At 54.7% G+C, this 15,750-nt stretch overlaps 2 protein-coding genes across 3 annotated transcripts; one reads left to right on the top strand and one right to left on the bottom strand.

Annotated features, from left to right (window-relative positions):
* The first annotated feature begins 41 nt into the window (after nucleotides 1-41).
* Nucleotides 42-4,025, top strand: RRP7A (ribosomal RNA processing 7 homolog A). 2 transcript variants are annotated; one of them, XM_082310703.1, is made up of 7 exons: nucleotides 42-180; nucleotides 295-437; nucleotides 680-805; nucleotides 1,123-1,246; nucleotides 1,888-1,985; nucleotides 2,382-2,580; nucleotides 3,073-3,979. In XM_082310703.1, the coding sequence occupies exons 1-7, from the start codon at nucleotides 129-131 to the stop codon at nucleotides 3,156-3,158; spliced, it is 828 nt and encodes a 275-aa protein (XP_082166829.1). In that variant the 5' UTR covers nucleotides 42-128; the 3' UTR covers nucleotides 3,159-3,979. The 2 variants fall into 2 exon arrangements, with proteins under 2 accessions (XP_082166829.1, XP_082166828.1); XM_082310702.1 differs by having other exon boundaries at nucleotides 42-437; nucleotides 3,073-4,025.
* A 148-nt stretch (nucleotides 4,026-4,173) lies between these two features.
* On the bottom strand, nucleotides 4,174-13,480 carry SERHL2 (serine hydrolase like 2). The gene is made up of 12 exons (XM_082310701.1): nucleotides 13,383-13,480; nucleotides 11,740-11,974; nucleotides 11,555-11,668; nucleotides 10,410-10,451; nucleotides 9,637-9,656; nucleotides 9,355-9,429; nucleotides 8,692-8,801; nucleotides 8,342-8,421; nucleotides 7,953-7,987; nucleotides 7,136-7,212; nucleotides 5,565-5,658; nucleotides 4,174-5,265 (listed from the first exon to the last, which is right to left on the bottom strand). Exons 2-12 carry the CDS (start codon nucleotides 11,957-11,959, stop codon nucleotides 5,149-5,151), a joined length of 984 nt encoding a protein of 327 aa, XP_082166827.1. The 5' UTR covers nucleotides 11,960-11,974; nucleotides 13,383-13,480; the 3' UTR covers nucleotides 4,174-5,148.
* Nucleotides 13,481-15,750: the final 2,270 nt, after the last annotated feature.

The following is a 15,750-nucleotide window of genomic DNA, read 5'->3' as shown; positions in this document are numbered from 1 at the left end:
GGCGGGCAGCGCCTTGCAGGCGCTGCCCGCCCTGAGGGAGCCGCCGCCGCCATTAGCGGTGCCGCGCCGGGGCGGGGAACTACAACTCCCGGCGGCCCCCGCGCCCCGCCGCTTCCCGCCGAGCTAAGATGGCGGCCGCCATGGAGCGTGTGGTTGGAGCGGCGCCGGCGGGCTACACGGGTGAGGAGGGGACGCGGGGCAGCGGGGAGGGACCGGGGCGGCGGCAGCGGGGTTTTGTTTTTTTGTTTTGTTTTGTTTTGTTTTGTTTTTTTTTAACCGGTGCGTCGCCCGCAGCTCTGGCGGTGAAGTTCGGAGAGCGGCAGCGCTCGCCCCACTGTCTTTTGGTGAAGGAGCACCAGGTGCGGGAAGGGGCCGGCACCTCGCACCCGCCTCGCCGCACCCTCTTCGTCCTCAACGTCCCCCCGTACTGCGGCCCGGTGAGTGGGGCTGGGGCGTCTCCCTGGCGGCGGGGGGCGGCTGGAGGCCGAGGGCATCGCCTCAGGGGCGCGGGGCCGCGGGCGAAGGAGCCAGGCGTGCCCCGGGGTGGCCGCGGGCAGAGGGGCTGGGGTCGTGCCGGGGAGCCTCCCGGTGCGCCCTGGAGTCCGTGCCTGAGAGGGTGGGGAGAGAAATTACTCCTGCTTTCCCGTACCCTTTGTTATTCCTTATTCTCCGCGTCAAGGACTCTCTGTCTAGGCTGTTCTCCCGCTGCGGGCACGTCCAGGCTGTGGACATATGTGAGAAGCCAGGGCCAGGAGAGAAAAAAGAAAAACTCACATCCAAATTCTTCAACCACAAAACTGCAACGGTAAAGCTCGGGGGAGAGGGGGGAATGCTGATGCTTTGGTGGTCAGAACGGGAACAGATTGCAAGCACTGGATGGTGCTGTTTGGAACATGAGATATGGAAAATCATTTGGGGGCATTGGGTGACATGATCGCTTATTTAAGTTTACATTATGGTTTTTTGCTATCTCGCTGTAACTTGTGGTTTGATTTTATTTTATTTTATTTTATTTTATTTTATTTTATTTTATTTTATTTTATTTTATTTGTACTGCAGCTCCTTGCTGTATCGCCAGTTTCCTTGGTGTATCTGACTGGCCTGGGTGTCTTTTTCTTTTAGGGATTTCGAGTGGCGTATGTGGTGTTCAGGAAACCATCTGGTGTCCAGGCAGCCAAGGCCCTGTCACGGGAAGGTCCCTTGCTGATATCAACAGAGAGTCACCCTGTGAAAACCGGCATTAGCAGTAAGTCAGCCCTAGCTGTCTTCCTGCTAGCTAGTGCTGGGAAAAAACTATACGCCTTCCTTGCTGAATCCTACCGTGCGTGTCCCAGATTAATTCTCACCATTTTGTACTGAGCCAGGAGACATCTAGCGTTTCATTGTACTGCTTTTATTGTTCACAAGGTAGCAGTCTTGTACTGGATGTTGTCATCTGGTCCAGTGACCCTATGGGAGAATGGGGTCACTTGGTTCAATGGAAGGGTGGTTTTTCCCAACATCTTTTCAGTATCACATAGGTTCAGAGAAACTGGCTGTGTCTTGCCCTCAAAATAGAATCCAGACTCAATAACAGGCACCAGGTGCCTGTCAAGATGACAGCACTTCAGATGTGACCCCTTGACCGGAACGCAGCCCTGAATGTTGCACCTCTTGGGCTTAAGGCTAGCCCACTCCTGCTTGGGAAAGTTGCAAGCTCTTCCCATCGCTTACTGGCCGTGGCCTGGACCGCAAGTTGGCTGAGCTGTGGCAGTGGGGAGGCTGAACAGGAATGGGAGCAGAGTGTGTCCTTCCCCACAGCAGTTCTCTCTAGTGCTGCCCAAAGGCATCACACTAGGGCTTGCTTCTAACAGAGGCTACCGCTGACTTCAGCCTTCTCTGTTTCAGAGTGGATCGCCAACTATGCGGCCTCAGTCGTGGATCAGGAGGAGCTGAAGGCTGAGGTGGATGCCTACATGCAAGACTATGACAAAAAGATAGCAGAGGTGAGGCCAGGCTGGGGAGGGAACCCAGCTAAGCAGTTCGTTTGGGGAGAGGAAGGGATGAGAGAAGATGTCTCAGTGGAAGGGACAGAGGGAAACACACTGGTTGGCAGCATTTTACTCCCAGTTGCTAGTGGGCAGTCAGGTCCTGGTTTGGTCCACAACACCTGACCCAGGGCTTACAACAGGTATCCACAAATGAACTGGGTCCTGGCTGGCGTGCAGTGTTGTGACTGGGAGTTGAATACCTGCGCCGTTGGTCCCACGCCTGCCTTCAGATCTTGTGCGGAAGCGTGAGCTGTAGCTTTGCATGTGTGTAAGGGGGACTGTGGGGGAGCCGTGCATCGGGCTGCTGGCAGCCTGTCTGCCCTGGCCTGCCTCACCCTCCTGTCTTTACAGGAAGAAGCCAAAGCGGCCGAGGAGGAGGGCGTTCCGGATGAGGAGGGCTGGGTGAAGGTAACGCGGAAGGGACGGAAGCCTGGCCTACCCCGGACAGAGGCTGCCAACCTGCGGGTGCTGGAGAGGGAGAAGCAGAAGAGGGCCCGCAAAGAGCTGCTCAACTTCTATGCCTGGCAGCATCGTGAGACCAAGAGGGAGCGTGAGTGTCCGAGTTTCCTCCTACCCCTGTCCGTGTCTCTTGTCTCTCACACTGTGGCCCAAAGAGCGTCCTTTTTCCCTCAGTGGAGGCTACATCCAGCTGCAGGTGAACAGTTGGCTGGGTGGTTGTGCGAATGGCCTTGCCAGCTCTTGGGGGCCCCTCGCCACCACCTGTCCTAGCAAGGGCTGCTGGAATATTTTGCGGGAGAGTGCACAAGTTGTGGCTTTCCAATAGATGTTTCTTCAGTCTGCGCAAAGGCAATTGAAAGGGAAAACTAGCCTGTTTCCTCCCCAAGAGGGAGCTGCAGCACTGCCGGAGGTGAATGGCCAGAGCCCCAGCTTGGCACTCAGCCCAGGCGCAAAAGGACCTGCTCTGGGAAGCGTGTGTTTGCAAGTGTCGGGACTGAGCCCCTCCCAGTGCATGAAGCGAAGCTCCCCAGGAGAGGGAGATCTGCTGCTCCCCTGTGACCTGTCCTCTTTCTGCCTGTTTCAGACATCGCCCAGTTAAGGAAGAAATTTGAGGAGGACAAGCAGAGGATCGCGCTGATGCGAGCCCAGCGCAAGTTTCGGCCATACTAAGCTGTGCTGAGCTATTCCTCAGATGCCTGTGGACTCCAAGGATTTCAAGGAATTGAGGCAGCTTCAGGTTGTCCCTGCCTTTGGATCTGAAATGGGAGATCCCAGCAACCACCGCTGGAGGGGGAGTTTCCTGCACTGGCACTGGTATCTTCCTGCTCTCCCAGCCATCCTCCAGCCCTGTGGCACCACTTCCCAGGGTGCTCAGGTCAAGGGGCTGAGGCACTTCCTGGGGCAACCTGTATCTCCCAGCCATCCAAGGCCCTCCTAAAGCTTGGTGAGAGCTGGGATTGACCTAGCACAGCCTCTGCAGGAGCAGGGAATGGCTGAAGAACTGTAAACAAACTGCTGCTATGTTCTCAGAACATGGGAGTGCCTCACTCTCTCCCGCGGTCTGCTGCAGGGGACAGCTTCTTGTGTGCTGGGGTGGCGATTAAAGTCATGGCTTGTATGCCAGTGCTCCTTTGCACATGTTGTCTTGGGGTGAGTAAGAAGAGGAGGGAAGTGACCTTGGGAAAAGCCCAACTGGGAAGTTCCCAGACCTGTTGTCACAAGCAAAGATCAGCGGTGCGGTACAGAGCCCTACCCCTTCCCTTGGCGTTTCCCTCCTGGGCAGTTCCCTCTCAGCCAGGTGTTGAGGTGCCCCGTCTCCCAGCTGTGCGTGGACCTCTACAGCCATAGCCTGGGCTATGGGAACTTCTGCTGTTCAGCACCATCACTGGAGCAAGGCGAGACGGCAGCCTGGCTTTGGAGGGAGAAACCAGGCTCTCACCAAGGCCCATTTCCACTTAACCTGTCACCAGCCTGCAGGAGGCAGGTGAGGACGGTGACGGGCACATCCAGCTGCGGGGCAACGCTTTTGTACTGCCCACATACCCATTTGTGCAGCTTTGGACTTAACGACTGTTCACCCTAGCACACTCTGTGATCGGAAAGGGGCTGTAACCCACCTACCCCCAGGCTTTTACACATTTATTTTACTGCCTGCAGCCTCAATATGGGTGTGTAAGGTAGAAATGCTGGTAAATTCCACAGAGCTGGGTTAAAATGGGTTTACCCTCCCCTAGAAAACCCACTGCAGCTGCAGCTTCCATTGTATGGGGAGGCTGCCAGGCCTGCTTGCTTCAGTTGGCTTTTTGCATCAGTTTAACTACGAGGCAGATGGATCCTTAATATGCTGTATCTAAAGCAGAATGCATGTAAAAATCACTGCCTCCTAAGACTGGCATTTTAGCTGCTTGGGTGAGCATCCTAAAAGAAAGGAGGTTCACTCTTCTATATAGTCAAGAAGACAGAGTTAACATTGGGAGATTAATCTTTATTTAGGACAGAAATCATCTGCCGACTTTTCCACTATTAGTAGTTCTCCTAGCTGCTTCAGCTAGAGGATTAGTGACTCGTTCCCTAGGAGTTCATTGAAATGGCCTTCCATGCCCAGGTGGGCTCTTATTTAAGCTGATTTTTAAACAAGCAGCAGCTCTCAGAGCAGAACAGAGACACTGAGGCCCTCTGAGCTCAGGCACCCATGGAAGTAAGCAGAGAAGCAGAATGCTTTCCTGTTTTTTCAGTAGGTCTAACCCTGGGAGGAGGCTGGTCGCGCCATCCTTGAGGAGGAAGTGGGCTAAGCCACCTCTCTCTTGAAATGCTACAGCTGGTGCTGCTGCTGCTCCCACAGAGGGTGCCTCTGCCTGTATCCTGCTCCATTTTGGGGTGCAAGTTGGGAGCAAGCAAGGGGAAAGCCGCTCTAGGCATCTACCCCTGTGCTCACAGAGCTGGAAGTGGAGGAAGGATTCCTTTTCCCTTTGACAACTGAGATATTTTGCTCAGCTCTCTTCCAGGGAACCCCCAGCAGACCTGCTTCCACCCTGCAGTGAGCTAAGCTTAGGGAAGGGTGTCATGAAACTGATGCTGGATGCAAGGTAGGATGGTGACAATTCCTCCACAGCTTGCTTTTTAGCTCCCTGTTCCAGACTGCTGCAGCAGTGAGGGCTTCCTAGAGCCTGGCTCTGGTGTTCTGCGCCATCAGGAAGTTGCCGATGATCCCAGACACCACCTCAGGCTCGTTCAGGTGCACAAAATGACTCCCAGGCACCTCGACTAGCTGGATGTGCTGGAGGGAGAAGACACAAGAAGACGTGGCCCTAAAAAGCATTCCCTCAGGCACACTGCTTGCTGTGTGGCACTCCGCGGGGGGTGAGGCAGGACAGGGATGAGAGGACTAAGGGAAGAGCTGGGTCCAGAGGGCATTACTGCCTTGGGACTTTGCCAGCAGGGGCAAAGTTGGCTTCCTTCCCGTGTCAGGACAAATCACCTAGTGGGGGGGTGTCCACCAAGGTGAGCTGCTTCCTAGCTGCTGCTCCCAGGTTGGTGGTGCATAGAGTGAGGTGCAAGGATGGAGTTTGCTCTCACCTCTTTGAGGGTAGACTTGAACACCTCCCAAAAGGCTTTCACAAAGTGATTTCTGCGCTCTAGGCTGTGCGGTGCCAAGAGTCCATCTTCTGCTCTGAAAAGCAACAGCAAGGCTCAGTACAGCATACAGTGTGCCTCCATTTGTCTTTGCTCCTGTCCTGGGCAGCAGCAGTATCCCCAAGACTGGGGCAACCAACCCAGCTGCTCTTTCCAGGCTCCTTGTAAGCAGCAGGGTTACAGGGTCATACATGGTAGTCAGAGGAGCAGCGCACAGCTTGGCTAAGCAGCTATTTTCTATCAAACTATCTGGTTTTGGGTGACTGCCTAGTAGTATCAGAGTGGAGATTGGTTAAATATTATCCCCCCAGGGCTGGCTCCTTAACTGCTCTGAGTACATCATTGCCTGCCCCCACCCTGTCTTCTACTCTTAACTTTTTCCTTCCAGCCAGCTTCTACACCTCCCTTCTGTCCCTTTCTCTACTGCATGCTGCTGTTTTAAACAGGGTGTGCCCTGCTTGGAGAGGGAAATACCAGGGCAGTCCTCCCAGAGAAACCACCATTAGACCTCCTGCAGAGTTAAGGTCATGATGTCTCCTACTGTGATGCAGGTGATGGGACAAGGTGACAGCCCAGGCTCAAAGGGGTGTACTGTGTATGGCCTAGAGGGCTTGTCCTCACCACGATGTTGCATTTCTGGGCAAGCAGGAAAATCCTTAAGCTCTTACAAGATTTCAACAGACAAGGGAAGCCAAAACTGCACCTCATTTCTCAACTTCTAGCACTTCCTCTTGTTTCCTAGAGTGTCTTTTAACAGCGCTGCACAGGCCAAGGTAGCCAGAGCCTTGTACATCTTGCCCTCCAAGGAGATGGGAAAAATGCAGAGGAGGAGTGACAGAACCAGCTACCCACCCAGGCAGCCTAATAGCTTGCGGGGCTCTGTGCAAGCCACTGACTATGCCCCCACAGCTGCTCCCTGCCCCGGGCACCGCAGGGGAGGGCTTGCAAGAGCTGGGTCAGGCCAGGGGCTCCAGGACCAGCTGGAGGAGGCAGAGGCTGCTGTGGTTTCATCTGTTTGCTCAGGCAAGAGGTTTCAGGGCCTGGAGAAGGGGGCAGGCTGGGTGCTGTGACTGGGGGAAGAGACAGGCCAGGAGGAAAGCAAGTAGGAGTGGTGCTGTGGAGGGTTGCGTGTATGCCAGGATGGCCGCTTGCTGTAGGGCCAAGGGACAGAAAGTCGTGGGATGGCAGTGTGAAGGCATGACCAGGGCAGGTCCAGCATTTCCTTGGTCAGCCTTGCACCAGGGAGGCCCAGCCTGAAAATGCAGTGCCAGGCTGGGAGGAGGATGTGCCAGCTGCTCTCTGCCTGCTCCAGGAGCCTGCCCAGCCCAGGGCAGTGGTGGGGAACCGGGAAACGCTTCTCATGTGTGAGGCTGTACTGTTGCGCCAACTGGCCCAAAGGTCTGGGTGGCCGCTGCAGAGGAGGGGGTAGCAGAGGACTCCCTTCTAACCTTCATCCCCTCCACCCAGGGCTACAGGGAGGCAGCAAGGGTTGGTTTGGCTTGTGCCTCACTCACAGAATGATGAGAACGCGCTCTTGAATCTTCTGCAGGAGCTTCACGCACTGCTCCACTGTGAAGGACTCTCGACTCTGCTACAGGTGCAAAGACAGAGAGAACGGCAAAGGTCAGGGACAGCAGCTGGGGGCAGAGGGTGTCCCTGACCCCTGCCGCACCAGCGGCTCTGAAGGCAGAAGTGGCTGTGGCCCCAAAGCTGCAGTGCTGAGACATGACAGGCGGCCAGGCTGCGCACAAGAGTAGCTGGCTCTGCAAAGGCTCCTTCTGTCCAGCTGTGTTTCAGGGCTGCCAACAACGCTGCCTGCTAGGATGCAGCACATATGGGAATGATCTCATAGCAGAGAAAAGCTTTAAAAATCCTTTTACTAAAAAGGAGACAGTACAATATTCTGGCTTTCATAGCCTGGCAGTGGCACAGGTAGAGGAGGCCCTACTTGCTCAAAAGTACCACAAAGCTATCAGAATATCAAACATCAGGACTCTGCTCCACTCTCTCACCCCTTCTTATACAGGTGACCTGACAAAGAAGCCGACCGAAAGCATCCATCCATCTGCTGCCTGAAGAGTTATAAATGGCAGGAAAATGTGGCCAGGAGGCCCTGGGGCAGCGGAACTGCTAAAAAAATCTGTAACATTTTCCAGTGACTGTAAGCTGACTCAGTTACTGATCAAGTGCAGGCTCTTTTAACAGCAGCATTTAAAAGAGAGGTGGGAATTAGGGAAGCAGAAAGTAAACAGTTGGGTGGAGGCAGGGCCTGGGCTCAGCAAGCTCGGGGCTCAGAAGCAGCAGGGGGCACATCCAAAGAGCAATGCTCACCGTACGGACTCTCATGTCTCTGTTATACACCAGGCCTGGAATGAAAAAACAAGAGAAGGTTTTCACGTCTCACACGAGCAGGAGTTGCTCTCCTTTTCCTCACCTTTGGGGTCTGCCGAAGACTTTTTGAGACAAGAGGAACAGGATTAATTCAGATTTTCCCTTTTTTTGATTTCTTTTCTTTCGCCGTTCTAGGACTCGAGCACCAGCCCCAGTTGCTGGGAATAGAGCGCTCTGCCTCCAGACCTAATTGATCACATTCAGGCTGTGTAAACTTGTAGCTAGAGCACCCTGTACCCCGTGGAAGACAATGGCTGTTGGCACCGCTCCCTTCCCACACCCAGCGTTGGCCCAGCACCGTGATGAGCTGTCTCCAAGCAGCCCCTTACCAGCGGGTGTCTCAGTTGCTCCTCGCTGCAGCAGGATTGCCCCACCCTCTGCTGTCAGATGTCTGTTTGCTTCTAAGAGCCTGGGGGAGACATGGCAGAGAGATTGTTCTGCTGGAAAAGGGAGGAAGTGAAGCGAAAATGGCATGACAAGGTGACAGCGAGCTCTCAGGCTGCTTCAGAAAAGAGCAGGAAGAAGCAGCAGCTTCTGGCAGCAGAAGCAAAAGGTCTCGCTGAGATTCCAGAGGACCTGAACAGGGAAGTGCAGGGACGGTTTCCCTTTCTTGTTCGTGCAGCCGTAACTGTCCAAGGAGAGGGCAGGCAGCAAATGAAGACGAGAGATGGGAACCCACCTCTGCAATGCTGCTTTGGGACTCCGTGCTTTGGGAGTTTGCTGCTTTGCCTCTAGACTCAGTAATCTGTCAATCACCATCCGTTTTGATGTCACCCACGCCTCAGTGTCCTGAAACAAAGAGAGGCAGGGAACAGGAGTAATGCCTCTCCTCTGAATCATTTGACCCCTTATCAGAAGGTAGAAGAGGGCATTTCACCCTTCAGCATCCCTCATAACTGCTACCAGTTATGGACATCATATTAAAAATGCCCATTTCTGGGAAAAAGGGAGCAGCAATACTTAAAAGGCAAGGTAGGAACAGAAAGCTAAGCACTGCTGTAAAGAACTTATTAACTTTTTACCCCTGCAATCTTTTCTACCCCTTCCTACCTCACTCTTGAGTTGAGGACAACTGCCCAAAAGAACAAGGGAAAGCTGGTATCTTTCGTCTCTCTGACCCTGGGCTTCTGTCCCACTTCTGCCAGCCAAAGCCCCAGTATCTGGTAGCGATGATGACAGGTTGGGAATGTAGCACCAAGCCCCTGGTGTGAGTCCTCACCCTGCATGGTCAGACAGCTCAGCTAACTTCACCGTGTTCCTTTTACGAGCACCTTCCAGCCCAGCCCAGTCCCTCTCCATTTTTTATTTAAAAAAGGGAGGGGAAGGACACATGAAATCTAACCTCTGGAGCTAGCAGAAAGCCAAGATTTTCCAGCAGGATCAGCTTGTCCACCATCTCAGGATAAAGGAAACAGAACTGAGGAGAGATGAAACAATATGAGAGAAAGAGAAAACCTGAGCATTGAGTGATGTCTTCATCCTGCTACACTGGAGAGGGGGTCAGGGAAGGGCCTATCCTCCCCTGAGATCCAAGTGCCACATAGTCTGTCCCTTCATTCTTCTCCCATTTGTTGTTCCAGCTGCAGAAATCACAAACCCCGCGAAGAACGGATGCTTTACTCACCATTGCTGCCACAGACCCACCTGCAAAGGAAAGAAGTGTGCTCAGTTATGCACTGGACACCCTCCCCCGGTAACAGAAACTCCCCTTCCCCACAGCACGAGCTGCCTTAGGAGCACAAATGCATGTTGTACCAAGGGACAAAGCCCCAGCTACAGATTAAAGCTCTCCCAGCAGGCAGGATGAAGGCAGAGAGAAAGGCTACTGGCCAGCTGGACTCCCCGTCCTGCGCCATCCCCATCTCCCTTTCAGACAGCAAAGGCCAGGGAGGGGTTACTAGTTAAAACAGTGTGGTGTGCAGGTCCCATGAGCTGTGGCCAGAGCAGCCCTGGGGAGCAAAACCCAAATCATGGCAAAACCCAATCATGTCCCAGGCACAAAGGGATAGAGCCTGGAGTCCGGTTCCCCTCAGCAAGCTCCATGACCCACCAAGAAGGGCCCTGCTGTCCCCAGGCTTTGTGGCCTTGTGGGGACCAGGCAGCAAGGTCTGCTGTGAATTCTCCCGCTGTAGACCACCCCTCTTTGCCCATCGCTGTTCCCTCCTGGGCGTGGGGGAAAGGCCCACAGCAAGAGTTACCACTGTTTGTACTACAGGGTCTTGACAGCAGAGGCATTTCAAACAAGGACACAGATTTTTAAATCATTCAAGCAGGAACCTGGTACTTGACACAATATAATAAATATTCCAACCCAGCTCCTAGCAGCATGTCTTGTAAGTTAATTATCTACTCCTATTTCCATGAATCTCACAGCTTACAAGGACAAGAGCCACTTACCCATACTGTGACCCATCAGGGTGAACCGTCTCCACTGCAAGGCTAAGTGGCAACAGACAAAAACAGACAGTGCTCCGTTAGAAACCAGAGCAGCGGCATCTTGCTGCTTCTCCACCAACACGGGCCCTTTCTCCCGGGAGGGCTTTTGCACTGCTTAATTTGCTTCCTAATCCAGAAATGAGGTGGCTAAGTAGGCCAGTTTTAAAGAAAAAGAACATCCACCACCTCATTTCCTTGGTAGTTAAGTCACGCAGCTCTCGAACTCTCTCTGTATTGCAAACAAACTACAGCAAATTCCCATTCATTGCCAGATACGAGACTGGCAAGAAGCAAAGGAGCCTGACTGGGCAGCATCTGCTGGAAGAGAGAGACCCTGACAGAGCATCCTGCTGCAGGGCATTCCACAGGAGCTGTGAGGACACAGAGCCAGGTCCACTGCCTTAAGGAATGTATGATTATTCCAAGTGGAAGCTCTCTGCACCATTTAGCACATCAGGCTCTTCAGTCCATTTTTAGGGCACTCTGAGAGGCTTATCGGAAAATACTGCTTCATCAATGATGCCCATCTGAAATATACCTCACTGAAAGATGTGTTTTACCCTCTGGCATGTCAAAGAACTTCTAGAGGCTCTTTGTATACTGAATGAGGGATGCAAAACTGCACATGCCACAACCTCCCACAAGATCAGCATACAGACGGGCAGTTAGATCAGGAGTTATTAGGAGCCCAAGACAGCTTGGCTTTCAGATTTGTTTGTACAATACTAAAGCAAGCAGCAAGCTGCCATCAGGGAGAACAAGAAGAGTCTCCAGCTTCCACCCAACACTGGTTAGAGGTCACTGGCTCCTTACAAAAAGTCAGTCTGGCAAAACTATTTAGTTGCAGCCACCACTTTGCCACTACTGCTTTTTAGTATAAACACTTGCTTCCCAGGGCTTATTGTTTCTTCATCTCACAAAATAGTGAGAAAGAGGGATGCTTATTCACTCTGTGGTCACAGAGCACCGGATAACATCGGGCTGGGGAGAAGCAGCGGGAACTGACCCCTCTCCTGGCAGTAAATGCTGCCTGCTCGTTCTAAGGAGCAGAGCAATATAGCACCCCCTGCATAAACATCCCCTCAGGGGTCCCTTCAACAACCCACCTGCTGCCACCCGGCGCACATCGGTCACGTAATCCAGAAAATGGTAGGGGGAGCCTGCAGGTCGGTGGGATGACAAGCCATGGCCAGAAAAATCCATTGCCACATAATAGCAATCTGAAAGGGAGAGAGTATCAAGTGTGCAGCCCTGCAACACAACAAGAACCATCCTGATGAGCCAGACCTACCTCTGGGGAGCAGTGGAATGAGCTTGTCAAAGGTGTTGGCGTTGTCCAGCCAGCCGTGCAAGCACAGCACGGGGTGTCCCTCCGAGGGACCCCAGGCCTTGGCTGCCACGTGGCCCCAGGGCACAGGGAACTTCAACTCTGAGAACATGCCCAAAATAGAGTGCTTGCAAGTGATGTCCCTGGAGAGCCACGTGCTGGAAGTAGGTCCCAGGGATCTCATTAATGGCCCAGAGCTCTGAAAAGAGTAATACAGGTCTTTAGTAACTCACCAGCCTCCTGTGGTCTTAATTAGCAGCTTGCTGATTTATAGCTCCCCATTCAACATCCCAAGCTGCCGTCCCTGCCTGCCTGTTTGGGGAATCCTCCTCCCAGCACATACTAGCGATGCTCCTAGGAAGAAACAAGCTTTCTCTACGCAGAAGTTGAAAGCCTCCTCTCTGTGATTCTGCAGCAGCTGCAACCCGACCAGAAGGCACAGGAGATCTGGCAAGAGGGAACCACGCAGAATTCCCCCAACTAGCTGCTGTCAGCCAGGCACCTGTCCTAGACCAAAAAGGAAATTTCAGGAATAAGGATGCTGCCTCCAGTACTAGACTGTTAGCACCTTCTCCTCTTTTACCTTGGTGCTTCCCCTCTTTCACACCACCAGTCAGCACCTTCGAGAGAGCAGCTGGCTACATGCCACACAGCAGGTCACTGCTGCCACGCTCCCGTGCACTCCTCAGGGCCAGGAACCCTGCATGGGATACGGGTCCACAACCTGCCAGGCACCTGCTTGACCTCAAACCTGCCGATCGGCCTGGCAATCACTGAGCTACATCTGACTTTTACGCAACCCCAGGCTCCTGAGTGAACCCCCCAGTACTACCCAGCCTCTCGGGACCTTCCAGGGGTGGCTGAGTATCTCCCCTTTATCCCCAAGCCCTTCTGACCCCCGGGGTCCCTCATGGGCAGCCTGACTATCCTCATCCTCACGTTTCTCATGCCATATCCCCTTCCCAGTGACTTGTCTCAGGTGTCTGCTCTCTTAAATAGCCCCCTGAGACCCCACAGCAATTAAATCACTCTACAGCAAGTCCCTCCCGAGCCCATACCTCTGTAAGGTGTGAGGACAGAGGTGGTGGGCTGAGAGGGGAGGCTGCTGTCAGGGCACATCTCGGCCCCCCTCTACATCTTTCCCTCCTGTTTAAGCCCAGCCGAGGACCAGCCCCGGCCATGCTGCAGGCCCGGCCTGCTGATCCTGGGGCTGGGTCTGACCCCGGCTGCCCTTGCCGGGCCCGATACTGACAGCCGTGGGCTGACTGCCTGGCGTGACCATGGACCGGCCCTTTCCTCACAGACCTGCCCGACCACCTGGGCTCCTGGCAGAGCCTCATTGCCCTCCCTGGGCCTAGCGGGGCTCGGCCCTGGGGTCGCCCCCACCTCCGGGGTGGGAGCCTCCCAGGCGGGCAGGAAGGGCCGCTACACACGGGCCTTCGCCTCGGGGCGCCCTGGGGCACCTGGTCCCGGCCGCGGGGAAGGGCCGCCCGGGGACCGACCCCCGTCCGGCGCCGAGAGCGGTCCCCGGAGCGCCGCGGCTGCTGGCGGCCGCCCCGGCCCCGCTCCCCGCGCCGCCCGCACGCTGCGCCCCGGCCCCCTCCTACCGCTCTGTCTGGCCGGGACGGGCAGAGTAAGGCCGCGGCAGGAGGACGCAGCCCGGCGGCGGGGCGGGCCGGGCCGGCTGCGCCGCCCTGCTCCCCGCCTCCCCGGGGCGCCCCGGGCCTCTGCCGCTCCGCCAGCCCGGGGCCGCCACGGCCCGAGGGAGGCGGCGCGGGGGGGGGAGTGCCGCCATCTTTGACTTCCCTCATCACCTCACGGCTCCGGGGTCCAGCTGGGAAACGGGGTGGTGGGCGGGTGGGGGCACACCAGCGCGGCCTCCCCGCCTGGGGAGCGCTTCCCGGCTCCCCACCGCTCCCCACCCTTGGCCCTACAGCAAGGGGCCATCCTGGCAAACGCCACCCTCCACAGCACCGCTCCTACTTGCTTTCCTCCTGGCCTGGCTCTTCCCCCAGTCACAGCACGCAGCCTGCCCCCTTCTCCAGGCCCCAAAGCCTCTCGCCTGTGCAAACGGGTAAAACCACAGCAGCCTCTGCCTCCTCCAGCTGGTCCTGAGCCCCCGGCCGGACCCAGCTCCTGCAAGCTCTCTGGGGCAGGGAGCAGCTGTGGGGAGGTAGCCGGTGCCTTGCACGGAGCCTGGGTTGGGATGGGGCTCTGTAAGAGTGACGAGGAGTTAATGATGTCCGTGGGGTCTGAGGCTGCCATCAACCTACTGGACATGATAGGGACCTGTGAGGAGTCGCAGTCATGGAGGTACGGCTGCGTCCTTGACTACCTCCAGAAGACACATTACTGATAATGGAAACCGCCTGTACCACAGCGTCGCAGTGTGAGATGTTTTAACTGTGACCCAGGAGCGTTGTAGCGACATCAAACAGGCTCAGTGCTTGACACCAGCGCTGAACTTCTGTCGCTCTCTGATGGAGAAACTCTTCCGAATTCTAAGGCTTGCTGGAATCACGTTGCTCCCGGGGTGAGAGTCACTCTCCCATACTGTGACCCATCGCAGTGAACTGACTACTGCGGGGCCAAGTTGCAGCAGATGAACAGCAGACAGCACTGCCTTAGCCGCTTCACTCCTCTTCTGCAAAAACAGACCCCTCTCAGCCGGAGAGGTTTCTACACAGTTTTTCTCATTAGTTGCCCAGAAAGGGGGTGGCTGCAGAGACCAGGCTTTGAGAAAGTCGATAACCGAGTCTGTCTGGGAATACTGCTTGCTGGTGCCTCGCGTTCCCTCCAGCAGAGTCTAGGAGGCCTAATGCAGACCACAACCATTCCCCTTCAGTCAAGGACTCGGCAGTCAAATGAAGCAAAGTCAAACTGCGCTGTGAGCAGTGGGACATCTTGCTGGAACAGTTGGAGAGAACAGAATGAATGTCTGTTCTTAAGGAGTCATTTTTATATTGGTAATTGAAAACTCTCTGCTCAGTTCAGCACATCAGTCTCCTAAATTACACAATACATTTTCAGAACAGCCTGCAAAGCTTGAAAGAAACCAGCATAGAAACTTACCGCCCTGTTTCTCCTGCCTAGCTCAAACTCATCCTGGCAAAATAGGCTCTGCACCACAGCAGTTGAAAGGTAACCTTGGGGACCCATCACAGAAAAGAAATAAGAAAGCTATGCAGCTCACAACCTCCCCTCTAGGTGAGCCATTAGAAAGGAAATCAGAACATGAATTCTTATAGGTTTGGAAAGTCCAGTGCATTGCTTTTTCTTAGGCTTCCATAGAAGAGGAGCAGGAAAGCAGACCACAAGCACTGGGGAACCATGCACAGGGAGAGGCCATAGTACCATCCACAGCTTTTCCTACAACCATCAAGAGGTGGGTGTCTGATTACAAAAGGTGAAAAGCAAGAGGCAGCTTTTTTTTGATAGAACAGATTTGTAAAATGCACTCAATAATCAATCGCTGCTGCTGCTGTTTCGGAGGGCAGGGTCTTCCTGTGAATTGCTGGGATTTCTTCATGACAAGCCACCAGAAAGCAGTGTAATTGTTAGGCAGTGGCTGCTAAGCTTGCAGTTCTTCTGTCTATGGCGTGGCTCTTGAGGAAGAGGACCCTGTGTCAGGAGCAGGAGTTACGCAGACCCCTTGCACAAGCCTCTGCAGTTGGTGGGACAATGGACCATGGCGAGGAAAATCCATTGTCACTTAACTGCAATCTGAAAAGGAGGGAGCATCAGGCATGCAGACCTGAAGCATGACACACGGCCCATCCTTGCGAGCTAGACCCACCTCTGGGGAGCAGTGGAATGAAGCCATCAAAGGTGGTGGCATTGTCCAGCCAGCCATGCAAGCACAGCACCGGGTATCACTCTAGGGTCCCCAGGCCTTGGCTGCCACATGTCCCCAGGGCATGGGGAACTTCACCTCTGAGAACTTGTACCCACAAGCAACATCCTCTGAGCGCCACA

The sequence above is a fragment of the Platalea leucorodia genome (genome assembly GCF_965183815.1).
Source record: "Platalea leucorodia genome assembly, chromosome: 4".
In the NCBI taxonomy this organism is placed as follows: Eukaryota; Metazoa; Chordata; class Aves; order Pelecaniformes; family Threskiornithidae; genus Platalea; species Platalea leucorodia.
The sequence above is the reverse complement of the archived record's forward strand: the minus strand, read 5'-3'. Positions and strand labels throughout refer to the sequence as shown.

Bases quoted from the DNA above. Each gene is read 5' to 3' on its own strand.
- RRP7A (XM_082310702.1), top strand. From the start codon at position 129: ATGGCGGCCGCCATGGAGCGTGTGGTTGGAGCGGCGCCGGCGGGCTAC. The intron at 1,247-1,887 runs GTAAGTCAGCCC...TCTCTGTTTCAG, and splicing joins TGTGAAAACCGGCATTAGCA to AGTGGATCGCCAACTATGCG. The intron at 1,986-2,381 runs GTGAGGCCAGGC...CTGTCTTTACAG, and splicing joins ATGACAAAAAGATAGCAGAG to GAAGAAGCCAAAGCGGCCGA.
- SERHL2 (XM_082310701.1), bottom strand. From the start codon at position 11,959: ATGAGATCCCTGGGACCTACTTCCAGCACGTGGCTCTCCAGGGACATC. The intron at 9,430-9,636 runs GTGAGTAAAGCA...ATCTCTCCTCAG, and splicing joins GTGGGTCTGTGGCAGCAATG to TTCTGTTTCCTTTATCCTGA. The intron at 7,213-7,952 runs GTGAGCATTGCT...TTGCACCTGTAG, and splicing joins GAGACATGAGAGTCCGTACG to CAGAGTCGAGAGTCCTTCAC.